General features: G+C 49.2%; 2 protein-coding genes across 3 annotated transcripts in view; both read left to right on the top strand.

Annotated features, from left to right (window-relative positions):
* Positions 1-2,011, top strand: part of LOC122368407 (CD109 antigen-like) — a 114,434-nt gene extending 112,423 nt beyond the window's left edge. The window contains exon 29 of the mRNA XM_043342316.1: positions 1,041-2,011. Within this exon, the coding sequence (XP_043198251.1) occupies positions 1,041-1,246 (206 nt within the window). The 3' untranslated portion in view covers positions 1,247-2,011. The remainder of the gene's footprint in view (positions 1-1,040) is intronic.
* A 782-nt stretch (positions 2,012-2,793) lies between these two features.
* LOC122368405 (acetyl-coenzyme A transporter 1-like) lies at positions 2,794-14,938 on the top strand. 2 transcript variants are annotated; one of them, XM_043342312.1, is made up of 7 exons: positions 2,794-3,039; positions 4,423-5,116; positions 5,365-5,558; positions 6,162-6,346; positions 6,770-6,999; positions 7,524-7,615; positions 13,832-14,938. In XM_043342312.1, exons 2-7 carry the CDS (start codon positions 4,459-4,461, stop codon positions 14,003-14,005), a joined length of 1,533 nt encoding a protein of 510 aa, XP_043198247.1. In that variant the 5' UTR covers positions 2,794-3,039; positions 4,423-4,458; the 3' UTR covers positions 14,006-14,938. The 2 variants fall into 2 exon arrangements, with proteins under 2 accessions (XP_043198247.1, XP_043198249.1); XM_043342314.1 differs by having other exon boundaries at positions 2,835-3,043.
* Positions 14,939-17,776: the final 2,838 nt, after the last annotated feature.

Raw genomic sequence — 17,776 nt, 5'->3', positions numbered from 1 at the left:
TCCTTTTCCATGATCGAAGCAGAAGTGACGGAATATTATGTAACGGAGATGCATGGTTTTATGACGCTCAAGAAGAAAATGTAGTGACAGTGTGTTGAAATTATGTTTAATAACATGTCGGGTGTAAAGCCGACCGGCGTCCGTATTCGTTACGGAGCGAGCGAAGCGAGCGGAGTCTTTCCTTAGATTAACGGAAATTTCTGAGTATGAGCGGCCGGCCGGCCGTGCGGACGCTTTTGCGAGGCTTATATCTCAGCAACCACTTGACCGATTTACACGCGGTAATTTTTGTAGGGTAGCTTCATTCCTTCTACCAAGCATTGGACTATTCCTGATACATGTGGGTGACCCCTTATGCACGTGCCACGTGCAAAACGAAGAGGTGTCACTTTTGTAATTGTTGCAATATCTCGGTAACTACTTGGCCGATTGCGCTGAAAGTTGGCATGTAGGTAGGCACCCACTAGGCACTGCATATCCATGTGCCAGAGTTGGGGTGCTGCTGCACGTGCGCACGTGCAGGGGTCGTTTCCAGATCTCGAGAACGGCTCTACCGATTGCGCTCAAATTTGGTACACGGTTAGGGACCAGTTAGTAGGGTGCCGTGCACAAGTCAGTTGGGACCCATTTTGCACGTGCGCACGTGCACGGTGCCGCTCCCAGATCTCGAGAACGGCTGGGCCGATTGTGCTCAAATTTGGCACATCGCTAGAAACCGGTCAGTAGCGTGCCGTGCACAAGTCAGTTGGAGGTACCCCCTCGAAATTTCGCACGTGCAAGACTCACCCCCTCGCTCGCTCCGTTAGTCGCCCCAAAAGGCGCTATACTGATGGTATAGGATAAATCTCTACCAATTTTTCAGCTAGCAAATTACGAATGATGTTCCATTCTTTTAATGCAAAGGGTTAAATGTCGTTTTAACCTCGTTGCTGAGCGAAAGTCAAGTACCGAGTTTCCAAGTCGGCACTCCTCTACCAGCGGCCTCGAGTACTTCCCCGCTGACCGCTGACCGCTGACCGGTCGCCGTCGGTCCGTTTCAGAGCGCCGCTCGTCGGCCATGTTCGACGTCTCGGAGCTGTCCCGGTACGGTCTGTGTGACCTCTGCGGCAGCTACCAGTGCGGCGGCTGCACGGCCTCCAGCCGAACCAGCGGCGCCGCGCCGACCTCGGCACCACTGGTGACCCTGCTGGTGACCGTGCTGGTGGCGCTGGTGCTGCCAGTGATACCGGCGAGGGTGTGGAGGTGACTCACGGAGCTGTGACCGGCCGCGAGGGCCTGACTGCCCAGAGAAGGGACCCAGCTATGCAATGTCGATGGGGTGGCGCAAGGAAGCGTGCTGTGCCCTGCACTGTTCGTGATGTCTAAATTCCCTGTCGACGGGACAGTGTTCGGTTGCTCGCGGGTCTGAATGTTTATCGGCGTTTTGTTGCGGCCGCCGGTGCCGCCTGCAGGCACGGCGGCTCACGTCGGGCCGACAGGGACGTGCCAAACTGAGTTCGAGTTGCTTCGTTTTTGTTACCGTTTTGCTCAGAGCCGCGCGGACACCGCCGTGCGATGTCGCGTGTTTTGGTGTCACTGCCGTCGCCCTGTTTCAGAGTGCTTGCTTTGGGTTGCACTGCCAGTTGGCGACGAGCGTGCTGGGTCCAGGAGGCGACGCGTTTGTGACTCTCCCGATCGGGAGATTTCACGGTCTCAGAAATTTCCAGTTACGTAAGCGGAGAGCTGTCTGTTTGTGTGAGCGATTTCGGCGAGGTTGGTTAGATGCGATGTATGTTCGATCGCACCGAGTGAGTAGAGAGATGTGTATGGCGAAACGAGAGTGCACGAGACGCGAACATGAATGTAATCTAGTCAATGGCGACAGCTACTGAATGTGGGCCGGGAGAACTGTGACGTTACTCTTCTGGTGACAGCAGCGCCTGGTCAGCTGTAAAGCTAGTATTTATTGATTAGCCTACTGTACAGATACCGATGATTATTTGTATACGTGAATACAGCCAAGTATGCCATGTTGTTGTCGTTTGTAGACATCCGTCGCTTAAACGTTCCAACATGATTGTGAGGTGTAGGTATTGCGAGCGTGTGCTTTTCAGCGACATTCGGAGCTTGCTGCTCCATGTGGAAAGGAACGGCTGCCTACACGACACGACCTCTATCGAGACTCGTTTATTTGCCACCCTCAAACCTCACACTGTGAATGACAAGCTATCATTGACTTGTAAGGCTTAAACTATAAGCTGCACTCGGCTTCTTGATTTGTGACTGATCAATATTATTTTACCCCGCCTTCGTCCTTCGATGTCTCGGATGGCGAAGATTCTACGCCGTCCGGCCAATCCCGTTCAAGGTCAGCGGGGGCTTGGCTGCGGGAATGGAACGGGATTGGCCGGACGACGTAGAATTTTCGTCGTCCGAGAGACATCGAACGCGGTGTCAATGTCATTGAAAGCTGACACTGTATTCCAGCAATGCAATAAGACATGTAAAATATATCCTTTTATTTTAGTGGTTACAAGTTTTTGGCCGTTGTGGTCGTTTGCTCCGTTTATGGTGCGCAAGAGACAATCGAGTTTTACCTACATTTCATTTCATATGATGCTCAAGATGCTTACGTCATCAGACATCATAGCATTCTATTTGTGTAGTTTTGATGTTTTAACTAAAAATTGCACTTTGATAAAGATAAACAATAATGTTTTGAGAGTTTCTGATCTTAAATTGAATAAAACTTACCAGTTAAGGGATGAAACGAAACATTTTTGACAAAAAGACGTCAGCAAATATGAACACGTCACACACTAATTTGAAGTGCGTTGTCTCGTGCTGTGAGCTTTGTTTACGTAGCATTATTTTAGCAGACCGATGATACGACTTCCGCATCAGTTATTTTCAATCAAATTTTTATTTGGAGCGTGTGGCTGTGATAATTATTTCGTTGTGGTTCTAGTTCATTGATGTTCATTGTAATCTAGAGATACTGATATTGCCTTCAGTGATCGATTGTGTTATTGAAGTTGATATCGCCTGCCTTTGCCTTTGGTAGGTACCTGAGTTCATAGTTATGTTTTTTGTAAAGGTATTGTTGTTAACTGGGCCCTGTTTCACCGCCGCCCGACGCTGCACGCGCTGCAGCACACTGAAAGCTAAGGCATACCCCTGACGCCACGAATGACGATGTGGTGACGAAAACATAACAAACCAATGACGAATGACGAAAACATAACCAAAAACGAAGCAACTCGAACAGAGGTCCTAAAGAACCAAGTACAAAGAGAACAGAAATTTGAGTGCAAATGCTGCTAGTGTACTGCTGGTGCTGGCGGCGCGGTGCGCCAGCGTTTTGTCATAGCTTAGCGTCAGAGTGAAGTTTGTTGATATTGCCATGGAAACCCAACACGCCGACGCGCGCAGGCACTGCAGCACTCTGCCGTGAAACAACACCCTAGTTACCACAGCTGATAGGTTGATGAGCTAGTAAGGCTGTCATGGAAAATAGGTTCTTAGCTGGTTGATTGAATTTTGGATATTGAATTAGTTCAGAGCTAAGCATTATTAATTTGCTTTGAGATTCTAGGACAAGCCTTTGTTCAGCCATCTTCAACCAGAACAATTAAAATAAACATAACCTAGGCTAACCTGAACTGACCTGGCTTTACCTAACCTTACCTTACACATCCTATCCCTAGTTAGTTAGGCTTTATAGCCAATGTGGAAGTTTTACAAGAGAAGTTAATTGATGAATATTTGTGCTGACAGATCAAGATATTGTCTGGCATTGTATTACCAATGAGATAATGGCATATGTTCCATCTCTATGTTCCATCTGCATTTATACCTATATTTGGTGCCATAACAATAAAGGAGTGCTTATTGTGGTATAATGTCATCTGCATTCCTCTTTCCCAATCTGAAATAAGCCCATGGCTACACCTATCTATGGTGTTCACCAGTTAGGCTGTTAGGCTTTCTATCTCACTGAGTGGACACTCAGAATAGGTACTTACCAGGTTCAAGTAGCCAGGTTCAGGATTGACTAAGCACAAGTCCCAGTTTAGCTATGAAACATGATTATTTAAAGTCAATAATCACTGACTTCTATGAGCTGAGGGTGTCTGATTCAAACTCTAGCCTCTAGTTGCCTCAGCTTTAATTCAATAAATTTGCCATTGACAAGCAGATAGTGCAAGCCCAATAAGTTAAACAATATAGATGTAGTTTATGGGGATTGGGAATATGCATTGCCCAATTTGACATTTTTGTTTTTTACTTAAACACACACCTACTTTAATGAAAGTGTCAGTAATTTTGACTCTTGTAACACCTGTTTTCAGGCCTGTAGTTGGTATTCCAGTCTGTTTGAGAGGCCCATCTTCTACAGGCACCAGTTGACCTCACCACTGCCCTCTGTTCTCTCAATTCCAGCTGAGTTAATCTCACCACCTCCCAAGCTGCCACCTAATGAGGAAGCGTGTGGGTGAGGACGGTATGGCGGGGGCGCCGTCCGACGCTGGGCACGACAAGTCGGACTCTCACGGCGGCGGCGGTCTGCGCGGTGACGTGGCCAACATCTGCCTGCTGCTGCTGCTGTACGTGCTGCAGGGCATCCCGCTGGGCCTGGCCGCCGCCATCCCCATGATGCTGCAGAACCGCGGCGTCACCTACTCGCAGCAGGCAGAGTTCAGTTTCGCCTTCTGGCCGTTCAGCCTCAAACTGCTGTGGGCGCCCATCGTGGACGCCTGCTATGTGTCCCGGTTCGGGCGCAGGAAGTCGTGGCTGGTGCCCGTGCAGTATCTGATCGGCCTGTTTCTGCTGGTGCTCTCGTCACGAGCGGAGTCGCTGATCGGTGGTGAGCACGAGAAGCCGAACGTGGCCCAGCTGACGACGGTGTTTTTCTCGCTCAACTTTCTGGCGGCCACGCAGGATATTGCCGTGGACGGATGGGCGCTGACGATCCTGCAGAAGAGGAACGTCGGACACGCGAGTACCTGTAATAGTGTTGGGCAGAGCGCCGGCTACTTCCTCGGCTTTGTGGTGTTTATAGCTCTGGAGTCGGCCGAGTTTTGTAACAAGTACCTGCGCGCGGTGCCGCAGGCTCAGGGACTAGTCACATTCTCAGGTAAGTGGAGAGACTTGGAGAGTGTGGGTCTGGGTGTTGTTTAGTATTCCTATCTTGCTCTCTGTTTCGTGACTCTGCTTTTACTTCTCGTCTGTCTGCTCATCAGTAATTGGTTCATTTTTAGGGTTTGCGTAGTCAAATAGCATTGGCTGTCACTTCTTATAGCCACATCAAGTTATTCGTCAATACCGCCGGTTTATCGATAGTGATGCCGTGTTTAGCTGACCCCACCCCGCGCCCACCCCCAGGTTTTATGTTCTTCTGGGCGGTGGTGTTCCTCCTAACGACCACAGCGGTGGCTCTGTTCAAACACGAGTCCCCTCTGAACCGAGACGGTACGCGTGACCCGGAGCTGGACGTGCGAGAGACCTACTCACAGCTGGTGCGGATCACCAGTCTGAAGCCGGTGCGCACGCTGATCGCCATTCTGCTCACTGTGAAGGTGAGAAAGAGGGGATAGGGTGAGAATGTGGGGTTGAGTTACAGTGGGTCAGGATGGGGGTGTTGGATAGAGAAGCTAAGTATGTTGGGTAGGATAGGGTAGGGCACAGACTGCAGTACATGCAGTATGCATCCTAATCAGCGGGATAGTTCTGTATCTCAGTTCGTGTTGAGTGGCACGGTCCCAGTGACAGTGTCCTCTCTGGGCGCTTTCTGACCTATATCCGTCGTGACGATACAGTCAGTATGATTGGCAGAAACTACCGGTATTGGTCACCGTGACCTTTTGCGACAAATCGCTCATGCGTTACGGCCTGACCAGTCAGAAACGACTGGCGTATCTGGTCTAGCAACTATCCAATGGAAGAAAGGAAGAAAAATTTTCATTATTCATTAAAAGCCATCGCCGACCCGGCGTGGGGCGTGAATACGATAATGGCACCGATGAAGTTGCACCTTTTGCCGACACTAAGCTAGCCGTGCGGCTGAACTATATCTTACGGTTTTTAGTCATTATATTCGAGCCACTCTCCGTACAGCGCCAATCGCAACCATCGTTCTTTTTTGTCAACACCCAGATAACCTCACCTCGGCTGTCCCTCAGATCGGTTTCTCGGCTGCCGACGCCGTCACCGGTCTGAAGCTGGTGGAGGCGGGCGTGCCCAAGGACCGGCTGGCGCTGATGGCCGTGCCCATGAGCCCGCTGCAGGTGCTGCTTCCCTTCTTCATCAGCAAGTACACGGCTGGACCGAGACCCATGAGCCTGTTCCTGCGCGCCATGCCCTGGAGGTCAGTTGCGTGTAGCCCAGGGATGGGAACGGCACGTGCGGGTAGGTGAAGGCGAGTTAATGTGAAGCAGGAATGTTTACGTGTATTACGTGTGACGTTGTCTGTGACTATGATGAATCGCTGAATCCTGTAAGACTCGTACCTCTATAATTCTTCACCAAGTGTCCACCAATATTTGTTCTGTCGAAACGATGAAACGTGTGGGAAACGATGGCAGCTGATACCATGGCTCAGTGATTCCCAGCCTTTGTGAAATGCTCACCAGGGGCGTTAGGGTCGCGAGCGACCGTGGCCGCTCACGGGTCATCAGTCTGGCCGTTCAAATTGGTCTAGTAAGGACCTCCCGACTCTATGTCGAGGAAGTCTCCACACTTGGCTACTCTGCCGCTTCACTCCCTGACCCTATCCCTCCTCCCCCGTCAGGCTGCTGTTTGGTCTCATCATGGCCGGCCTGGTGTACGTCACGCCCCTGTTCAAACTGGAGGACGCCTCGTTCCCGCTGAGCTACTACGGCCTCATTTTGGTTGTGTTCGTACTGCACCAGGTGGCGCTCTACTCCATGTTTGTCTCAGTGATGGCGTTCTTCGCTCGGATCTCGGACCCGGCCGTCGGTGGAACGTACATGACGCTCCTGAATACGGTCACCAACCTCGGTGAGGAGAGGAGGGAGAGTGGGGAGGAGGGGAGGGATGCAGACAGATGATATAGGGTGGAGGAAGGGATAGGGTATGGCAGGGAAGTGAGTTGACCTGAGAGAGGGAGGGGTCCGAGCCGCGGAGTAGAGACAGATTTCAGGCGTGACAGTAGTGCGGTCTAGATGGTTGTGTGTTTGAGATATGGCATGGTCCGTATCTGATCTCTCCGTCGCCCAGTTCGCCGTGACCCTTCGTTCCCCAACCGTACCAAACTCACCCGTGATCCTTCTTCGAAATATTCGTAATTTGTCCGTATTCCGTCTGCGCCCTGGCCTGTGATCTGTCCGTGATCCACCTGGTCTGTTTTGTGTTCGTGACACATTGGCTCTCATTTATTTTCCCCATTCATTCGCCACCCGTGACCTCTCGTGTCCCGTCGGTGACAGATGACCTGCCTCTGGGCCACCATCTCCCGTCCGTGACATGTCTCTAACCTGCCGTAACCTGCCTTTGACCCACCGGCGCCCCGTCCTCACCCCCAGGCGGTAACTGGCCGGCCACTATGATGCTGTGGATGGTGGATCAGCTGACGTGGAAGACGTGTCCCTCCGGTCTCGGCTGTTCGACTAACGCGGTAAGGAGTGGGGACAGAGTGTCCGCTGTGGGAGACTGGTGGGCGGTGGTGGGTGGTGGGAGGGTTGGCTGTGGTTGGGCTGCACTCCTAGCATCAATTATTGGCGAATGCTGAAAAAGGCTTTTGTGGAATAGTGTGCATGCCAAGGTTTTTTGTGCTGGGGACCAATGGCATATAATCCGGGGTTTCGATTAAGTGGCCGGTTTGTGCACTTTTATCCATAGTATTTGTGGTATGCCATGGATAGCCAAGGAATTTGTCGTGAAGTTTTTTGTGTGTGTTGCATTGTGTTATTGAACTTCTGGGTTTCCTCGGCTGTGAGTCGCAGCTAGTTATATAACAGTCGCCAAGGAGACTGGCGCTCTGCTGGCTAGCGTGGGTGGTTCGGAGGGCCTGAACGGGGTGGACAGCCACGGTGAATGCCCCGAAAAGCCGGCCACTGGGCCTTCCCGCCGTCCACCTTTCCCCCTTTCCCCACCCTCCGCCCCCGCGCGGTACACCCCACGGTTCCCCTCGGCCCTCAGTGAACCCCAGTCCCGCCCCGGCTCGGCCTCTCGTTCTGGCGACCTTTCACAATGGCCGCCTTTCCGCCGCTGTCAGTGTTTCTCCGTGTTCAGGGACGGGTGACGCTGAAATTGTGTGCCACGCGCGGTGTGCCTTTCCCGGGCTTTCCTAGCCGGCGTAGTCGGCGCCGTTAGTGCCTACCGTGACCAGGCGGAGGGACATTTCTGGGCGCGCCAATGTGACTGATGATGATTGGAAATGGCGGCAGTCGGTCACGCCTATCCAGATCGCCGCACAGTGTGGCCAAATGTTAATTAAGCGAATTTTGCATAATTAAAGGGAGATAATGACCTTTTTCCACAAAATCTGAGTTAGGATCATTTTCTGACAAAACACAACAAGTTATAATGTAAATTAAAACCATTTTGCTCAATGCGGTACCTTGCCGCAAATATCTCAACTTGAAGTCACGTTAGCGGGGAGCGCTGAAAATGACCGTTGAATAAGTACTTACATCACTTTTTGGTACTTGCATGTAATTTTGTAAAATGAGCGTATTCCTTACATTTGATCTTCATCACATCTAGTTAGTTAATGGTCGTCTATAGTGCCTTCAAAAGATATTCATGGTTTGGAGGTTGTTTATGTCTAAATTTACGCAACTATTTTTCCTGTTCATCATCTGAGGCCATATGCTGCTATTTTAGTAGCAACGACTCAATTTTGAATCGGTCCCGCCGACTGCACAATAAAAGAAGATAGATACAACACTTTTGCGGCATCACTGAAAAACTTATGCAGTACTGTTATCAAAATTCTCATAACACCGTTCGACAAACCTGAAGTCTTTTTGAAATAAATATGCTTGTATTTTTCGCTTCAGGCTCTGAGGCCAAAATAATGAATTTCGTAGTCGCAATCGCAAGATTTGGCTGCGTTTCTGGCGCATGCCGTTCATTTGTGGCGCAAAATAATACTTGGAAACAAAGAAGAGTAGGCACTATGTACGAATCTAATTAATTCTAAACCGAATTAACTCTAATTCAAATTAGAATCCTTACAACCAAGCAACGACAAGGCGATAACATAAACAAAAACCCAAGCGTCGCTGTTTGAAACAAAAGCGCCATATACTGCGACTTTTTTATAGAGAAGGACAAGAAGGACAACGCATTTCGGTGGGTGTTACAAGTACTGCAAGTACTGCTTCTTTTTTGCAAAAATAAAAACCTTTTTCACATACGAAAATGTGCTAGGAAATTTTCATATTTTATAGAAACTACAGTAGAAATAGTATAGATGTCGAGTAATTTTTATTAAAGAAAAAAGAAAGCTCATTATCTCCCTTTAAGCAACGAATTTTGGATTTTTAACTTCTTATGGCACTCAATCGATAGCAAATTGTCCAAAGAATGTCAATATCTTGATTTCTAGTCAAATTTCCTTGTTTCGGTGATAGAATAGCTACCGGAAGTGGAACGCGCATTGTTTCTCCTGGCTGAGCTGAAATGGTAAAAATTGCATCACAGCTCGGCACCCCTTGGTCGGAATTTTGTTGGAAAACTGCTCCCGTGACCCCTCTTCGTGTTTTTCAGCTCGCCTCAGGTCATGTAAGGTCTCCAGCAGTTATTTTGAAGATAACTTCAAGAAAAGACGTACTATACTCTCGTAATCCGTGCTCAGAGGTTTTTATCATTAGTGGAAAAACCGCGGCGCGTAGCGCCTCGAAATTTGGCATGACTATTCGTTCATCAATTTTACACATTGTATGCAAGTTTGAACCGTCTAACTTTCAAGCTCAGGTCACCAGGCCACTTAGAATGATCCGACCTTCATTCACTTTTTGCAACTTTGTTACCGTGTCAGCGCTACAGTAGATGACCGAGTGGTTTGAAAATGCGGGATATCGCAAGGTGATTGTTAGCTACAGCTTGTTTATCTCGGAATTATGATATCGATGACCTAAGGTCAGGAGGTCAATTTGGGGATAAAATCAACTGCCTGATTTTTCCACTGAAACGCGTCGTAATGGCCAATTATGCAATGGATGAGTTTATATATGACTGACATTGACTTCTGTGATGTCTTGTGTGCTCTTGGTCAACTGTAAGGTCATGTGACGTCATCAAAGGTCACCAAACGTCTTTTGCTAATAACTCCTAACAGAAAAGCTGAGATGCAGCCCCGGGAATGGTCTCATTGTGTTCAGGTCGTCAAGGCGCATCGATTGATATCCATGATGACCTTGGTCACGTGACCCACGGTCAACCGTCGATCTTGACCTTCGAGGTCAAAATTGCATGCTTCGATGCGGATTGACGAGAGGATCACGATGGTGCTATTAATTTTTGCCTGGGTTGATGAGTTTTCGTTAAAACTCCTTTTCTTTAGCGCCGTTATTTTTTGCTTTTTGAACCTGACCTGACGTCACATTTGGCCTGACCTGAAGATGACCTCGGTAAAAAATGTAGACTTTGTGCGTCTGTATCCCATGCCGTTTACCGCTTGTCGCTAGCTTGCCAGGCATCCGCCTCCCCCCCCCCCCGCCCCTCTGTTGGTGCGAAGATGGCGCGGACCCTCGTTGGTGCGCGGGCGCGGGGCTGGGGTCTCCAGCCGAACGCGCGGGGCTGGGGGGTAAATTTTACCCCCCCCCCTGTTATCTCCCGAACTAATGATCCGATTTGGAAAATTCAAACGCCAATCGAAAGCTCTCATCACGAACAACTAAAAACATGTACTTAATTTAAAGTTTGAGGTCAAGGTCAAGTTCAGGTCAAGGGTACAAATTGCAAGTTTCTACAGTATCGGCCTTGCACCGTAGTTGCCGAAGAATGGAGTCATGGACTGAGACTGATCGCCCAAAACGTGTTCTTAGGCTACCAAGACAATATTCGTTGCATACAATATCATTCAGAGGTCAAGGTCAAGGTCAGGTCAGGTCAGGTCACCAAAAACAAAATATAGAAAAGGGCATGTGCGACACATGTTTTATGGGTCATTTTACTCATATAATTCAATAGGCACACTCAATAAGTGATATGGACCACCTCTGGATGAATTTCAGGTCGAGGTCAGGTCAATGTCAGGTCAAGTGAGGTCAAATTTTGAAGTTGGTTGATAAGGCCTAAAAAGGTGTCTATCTGATGCAATTTTTCACGGCGAATCGAATGGTGCTATTTTTGTTTCCGTACGAGGTCTAGAACTTCCAAAAAAGTCATTTTTCAAAAAATTTGTGTGTCGTGACGTCATAAAATTTTGAATAACTCCTACATTTTTGAACCGATTCTTCTAAAATTTGGTATCTAGGTGCACATAGACCACTTCTCTGACATATATTCCGGTTTTTTCGACAGACTCAAAATTTTGGATTTTATAATCATTTTCCCAAAAAAGTCAGTTTTTTTGAAAAAAAATAGGCCAAAATCCAAAATTTTCAAAAAACCGAGATAGCCATTTGATAGACAAAGTAAAATTATGTATAACCTTTTTTTGTTACGTCTTGATTCCTTTAAAAATGAAGATGTTAGCGGCGTTTGAACTTTTGCCGTTTTTGAGGCGAAAATGGCGAACATGACGTCACTAAAACGTCAATTTCTCAAAAATTTTCCGACGGATTTCGCTCAAATTTTCAGGGAACGTGTCAAATTGATGTAAGAAAAGGTACTGAATGTTTGGCGGCGCTGCGCGCCGCCGTTTTTGAGATATCGCAAAAATTCGCGAGGGGGGGGGGTAAAATTTACCCCCCCCAGCCCCGCGCGGGTTAACCCGCGACCGCCTGGGGGGGTCGGATCCGACCCCCCCTCCGTTTTTCTTGAATAACTCAAGAACCGCTTACGCTATCAACTTGAAACTTGGCATACCTTCTCCCCCATCAATTTGACGTCTTCTGTGTAATTGTTAAGAAAAAATTTCCAAAAATTTGTGAGATATATCGATTTTAGTGATGTAACTACATGGCGTTTTTAGTCAAAAAGTGGTAAATGTTTTAAAAAAATCGCAAAAAATCAGGGTTTGAAGCAAATTGCAAATTAAGGACATGAATAGACGCAACTCAACGAGTTCTTTAAAATGGCTATCTCGGATTTTCCATAAAATGCGTTTTTTACCCCTAAAAATTCAAAAAACTACATTTTTTGGAAAACAGCTAATAAAATCCAAAATTTTGGGAATTTCCAAAAAAAAACCGGAATACATGTTATAGAGCTCTATTAGAACATTAGATGTCCCAAATTTCAACTTTCTATCTTGATTTTTGACCCCCAAATTGTAAAAAAATAGCTTCAACATGCATAGGGCATGGTGACGTCATAAGCATTTTCGTGAATTAGAGGCACTTCTGAACATCGCATGTGAAAACAAATGGCACCACTAGATTCCTGGGACAAAGCTCGTCTAGAAAAGTGCATTTTTATGTCAAAAATAAAAAGTTGAAAAAATGACCTTTTTTCTCAGCCCTCGTTTAGTTATGTATGGTATAAACGATTTTTTATGCTTTCAATGCACACTTATCACCAGCACAGTGACTTGGGGTCACATATAACCATTGCCATCGGATTCGGCGTGAAAAATAAGCCATAAAACATGTGTCGCACGTCCATGTAGCAGAAAGTGAAATCCGTGACCTTTCGTGACCTGACCTGACCTTGACCCGTACTTAGTATGACCCCTATACGCTCATGGTACCTTCACTAGGCCTTTGAGGTCATTTTTGGTGAGTTTCGAGCAGCAGCTATCGATACCGCTGTCCGTAAGCCTAATCATGCAAAACCCCAGAATTTGACCTTTGACCTGACCTTGCCCCAAAGTTGACCTCAATCTTAAAATCTTAAGAGTGCTTTGGGAAGGTCTCGTAGAGACCTTTCGAACGCCGCCTCGCGGGGCTCGATACGACCATTGGTTCTCGAGATAACAGGGGGGGGGGGGGGTCGGATCCGACCCCCCCCCCCCCCCCCCCCCAGGCTGTCGTGGGTACGGAAATAGCCCAGGCGGTGCCAGGTTAACTGTTAGCCACACCGTGCGCCGATTCCCGAAACGCTGTTTCTTCTGTGACGGCCGTCAGTTCGGGTTACGGACCATGCTATAGCCTTGGTCAGTTTTTCGATGCCTGGATAGCTCCTTCTCGGTAGTATATTTCCCACCAGTGTGAGTTATATAACTGAGGTGCCTCACGTAAACCGCAATGTCGCTTGGATCGATACCACAGGTGAAATACCGCGAAAATTGTGCTCACGGTTGTAGATGACATACTACTTCTGGTATTCGCCAGAAATCCCTATTGTCATACTTGATGACCCCGCGGTGCCTCGCGCGTGTCGTGTCTCCACTGCAGACTGTCCGCGGCAGTGTTCTAAAATTGGATATTGGTTGGGCGTGCCGATGAAGAAAAAAATCCTAGGATGAGAAAAAAGAAAGTGAATAACTGAAGTATTTTTGCAAAATGATCTAATGCCAATTTTTATGCCAACTGATAAGCCAGGATTTCATGTCAGGATCTTGACAGGGTGTGGAACAAAAGGATGTGAGTGCATCAACTGTCAAGTGGCATGTGAACTGTCTGTTGGGAATACATGAAACTCTTCAGAGATGAAGTAAAGTCGGTCATTCGTGTTTTAGGGATGAAAATATTTTCCCCATTAGGTGTGATTTGCCACCAAAAAGTCTGAAAAATGGAGCACTGGTCCGCGGTGTCTAACCCTCCTCTCCCCCCTACAGGACTGCGGGGAAGGCGAGGCGGCCCTCTGTACCACCACTCTGGACGGTTACTACATCGAGAGTCTGGCGTGCGCCTGCTTCGGCTTCCTGTGGCTGCTCTGGGGCCGGCACCGGCTGCTGCGTCTTCAGTCGCTAGATCTATCGGCGTGGCGGTACAGGAAAATTGGTGTGTGATTATTAAATCCGACCCGCGCGGTATAGGACCACTTGGTGTCACTGGCGGTGGACCAAAGTCATGGAAGGTGGGTCAGACTGGCTCCAGAGGTGGGAACAGAGGTGTGACACAGGGTCCAGTCTGTGGGTTGTGTTCGTGGGCCGCTGGTGGTCCCACGTGTTTGGATGAAGTTGACAGATGACACATTTGTTTGTGTATGAAGTATTTAAGTTTATTGTTATTTTGAACAGGGCGGGTTGTTGTTTCGCCATATAACCGTCTCACAGGGTGGGGCAGCTAAGGCACAGCCCGCGTAGCACAATGTGTGGCCATCTTTAGACGCCCACAGAGGGGTACGGAGGGGCTCCCGTGTTTCTTCTGTACCTGTATCGTGTGCGGGGGTTGTGTCCCACGTTCCTTCATCAAGCAGACTATGGAGGCAAGAACCTGAACGATAGCACAATCATGGTTCGAAACGCATATTCCAGATTGACCAAGGTAGTCACCTCATTAAGTTCCTTTCCTCTACAGTTTCTGAGAGCTCACCGTTATTAAAACATCCACCCCGTGCGCGACGTATCAAGTCGCTACTTGTCAGCATCTTGTGAGAATGCTGATATATGGTGATTCTACCCTTATCGTGTGTTGCGTCTGTGTGCATATGAACACGGGTGGTGGTAAACGGGGTGGGGACTGGGCAGCGTTTTGGGGAAAACAATCATGTCGTCTGGTTGTTATACATTGTTCAGAGGAAAGTCACCCGGCCCGTGGCACGGTTGTCACTTGTCTTCGAACACGCCTACTGTTGTACTTTACAATGTTGGATGTTTGTGTGTTGTCAAGTCGCGCCGCCTTCATACATTCCCGGCAGTGTTGAATTTTAGTTATGTTTCTGACATGGATTTCGTAATTTCAATGTTTACAATGACATGAATACAAAATTGAAGTGTTAATACTTGACCTTTTGTTGCCTTCCCCCCCCCCCCCGCCCTCCAGTGGTCTCGGCCTAGCTGGTTACGTTATGCTCGTTAAAGATGACGCATAGCACCTATTGCGGCACTGAGCTCATAATCTCAAAATCGGCCGACATGCGTGACACAGAAGGCACTGTCAATGCGATTTAATAGCATGGCGGCTGGGAGGACGTCCGCGAATCCCCCCCCCCCCTCCCTGAAGACCACTTCTTTCAGCCTGATCTGGCACCGCGAACATTGAATGCACCTCTTTAAGAGCCGCACGGGCTTGTATCTAAGAAAGCAAGTTAGCTGCGTCCACCGGATATCCTACTGAGTCGCTTGTTTCTGAGGCTGCAGTGAATTGCTGTTGCGAGAATCGCGGCCGTAAAATATAGGTGTATGAAATTCCATCCTCCGCCATATCCTTTGCTGCTCACATGTACCAGTAAGGTGATCAGTATTTTTTGTCGATTAGCTGCATCAAACGCTATTTTGAGGTCGCGATTCGATCATAATACTGTCTATAAAATGTGCCTGGTGATATCACCAAGCCGTCTCCGGGTCCTGCCGAGTTCCATTCAGCAGCAAATGTACCACAAAGCCCACGCTGTTGCCAACAGAGTTAAAAAAGAAGTAAGCAGTCGGCAAGGCAAATTTAGTCATTGGCACGACGATTGTTTCAGATCAGAAGGTCGGCTACTTTCCTAAGCGTTGTGAGAGTAGCCAGCTATTGGACGTGACCGCGGGGCTGTGTGGTAGGTCAAACAATTACCGACCGTGGGTATCGGTGAAGCGAACTCAACTCGAACAGTGTACGCATTACATTTAAGGAATATCGATGATGACAGCTCCTTTCCGTGACAAGGTTCCCATGCCGGTGCGTGTTGTCAGCAATAGCGTCCAGTAGATAACTTAGAAATATGCCCAGCGAACTGAGTCTTACCCAAAGTACGCTGACACCTTCCTCTAGTCTCCTTCATCTACGTCTTTGCCGCCCCTTCGTTTTACGTCGCCACCAAAACACGCAGGGTGAAAACAAACCACACACGCATATATTATAACACACCGATAAATAATGAATATGATTGTACACAGGGTTATAAAAATGATGATCGGCGCAGGCTGGCGTCGCAAACAAAAACAAAAACTTCTTGTCTAAAAATCTAAGACTTGCAGACATAAAACCACTGTTGGTCAATCAGCTCAAACTTGAAGAGATTCAGGCGCGGTAAACTACTGAAACATGGCAGGAACAACGTCCACTCGCACGAAAAACACCTTCCCTCGCGGAGGAAACACCTCCCTCCCGCACAGGAAACACTTTCCCTCACACAGAGGAAACACACCGGAAAACTTTCCCCTCGCAGAAGAAACGCACCATACCCCCGCGGAGGAACACCTTCTCTAACGCCTAGTGAAGCACCGTCCCCTCGCACCCCGCGGTCCATCACTCGTCGCATCTGTCTCCGCACTCCCTCTCACGGTCCTCACTCGCCTGTCCTCTCAGCGGCGCACCATGCGGCAGGTGCCGGCCGCGCAGCCCTGGCACAGCGCAGGGTCGTGCGCCTGCTGCGGCCGGCCGAAGCGGCGCTGGTGGCCCGCCGGCGGCTGCGGCCGTGGTAGGTGCGGGTACAGCTTACTGCTCACCTGGCAGTACAGCTCCATCAGCACCTGGAGATGGAGAGGGAGGGAGCGGTCAGAGACGAAGACACGGTCACTGGTAGGGCAGATACGCAGCACATCGAGACACCAAACGGTCAAAACAGGGACCAGCTACGACCATAGACAGCGGCTTGTTCCGTGCTCCGTCTACTACCGTGAAACGTCTGCCGCATATTCCGCAACGCTCCTCTCTTCCTCTGAAGCCTCTCCCTCCTGTACCCGCTGTTTAACTGCGCTACGAATCAGAAATGTTTCGCCATACGTCCCCCTCCCTTCTAAAAGAGCATCCAGTAGATTACAAACACACTAGACCCGCGCGTCACGGTGACAGAACTCCCGGGGAGCCCTGTCACGGACTTCAGACTGCTGCCCTGTTGACTGCTGTCTCACGGTTCGGTAAACGTTCCGCTCATTGGGGTCGGGCGAAACGGAACTGGCCTGCGGACTTCACAGGGCAAAATTCCCTTCACTAACTGCGAGTCAGTAGGTACAACTTGATGCGTTTTTGATCGTCGGAAGTTGTGGCATGGTGGCTGTCACCAAACATTAAATATTCCATGAAAATTTACCAGCATGAACATTTAATGCAGCCAAATGTTCTAAATTACAAATATCAATGATAAACCCCTTGAACAACACACAAAAAGATCTTAAGTGTCCAACCATCCACCTCGACCGCCTGTCCGTCCCGGCGGTGCCACGGAGTCGTGGCGGGCACCTGATCCGGCACGATCAGACCATTTTCACTGTATCACGGCCCGCTGCGCCGCCGGCGGCCGGCGCTCACAGACCTACCCCACTATCGGGAAAACCCGCGGACGGCGCCGGCCGGCCGGCCGCCCCCGTCCCGTCTCCGCTATGTTCGCCGAACGTGCCACTACTGCGGCCAGGTGCGGCGCCACCCCCCGCCCCCGCCCCTGCCGACAGGTTCCGGGTCATTGGGATGTCCGGTTCGAGCGGGGGCGGGGGCGGGGTGTGGGGCCGCCCCCGACCGGGCGGCTAGTTCCCACCCACGACCGTAATCCGCGTGTGTGTGACACTGATCTTGACCTGGCTGGTAGTTGGAAGCTTTCACCGTTACCTCAACAGATCGATTGGCGTTTGAAATGAACAGATCTAACCATGCCTTATAGACGACGTGCGGGGTCAGCAACATCTAGCCAGGCGTAATCT

The sequence above is a fragment of the Amphibalanus amphitrite genome, unplaced genomic scaffold (assembly GCF_019059575.1).
Source record: "Amphibalanus amphitrite isolate SeventyFive unplaced genomic scaffold, NRLGWU_Aamphi_draft 000945F_arrow, whole genome shotgun sequence".
Taxonomy (NCBI): Eukaryota; Metazoa; Arthropoda; class Thecostraca; order Balanomorpha; family Balanidae; genus Amphibalanus; species Amphibalanus amphitrite.
Note: the sequence above shows the minus strand (reverse complement) of the source record. Positions and strands in the feature narration are given on the sequence as shown.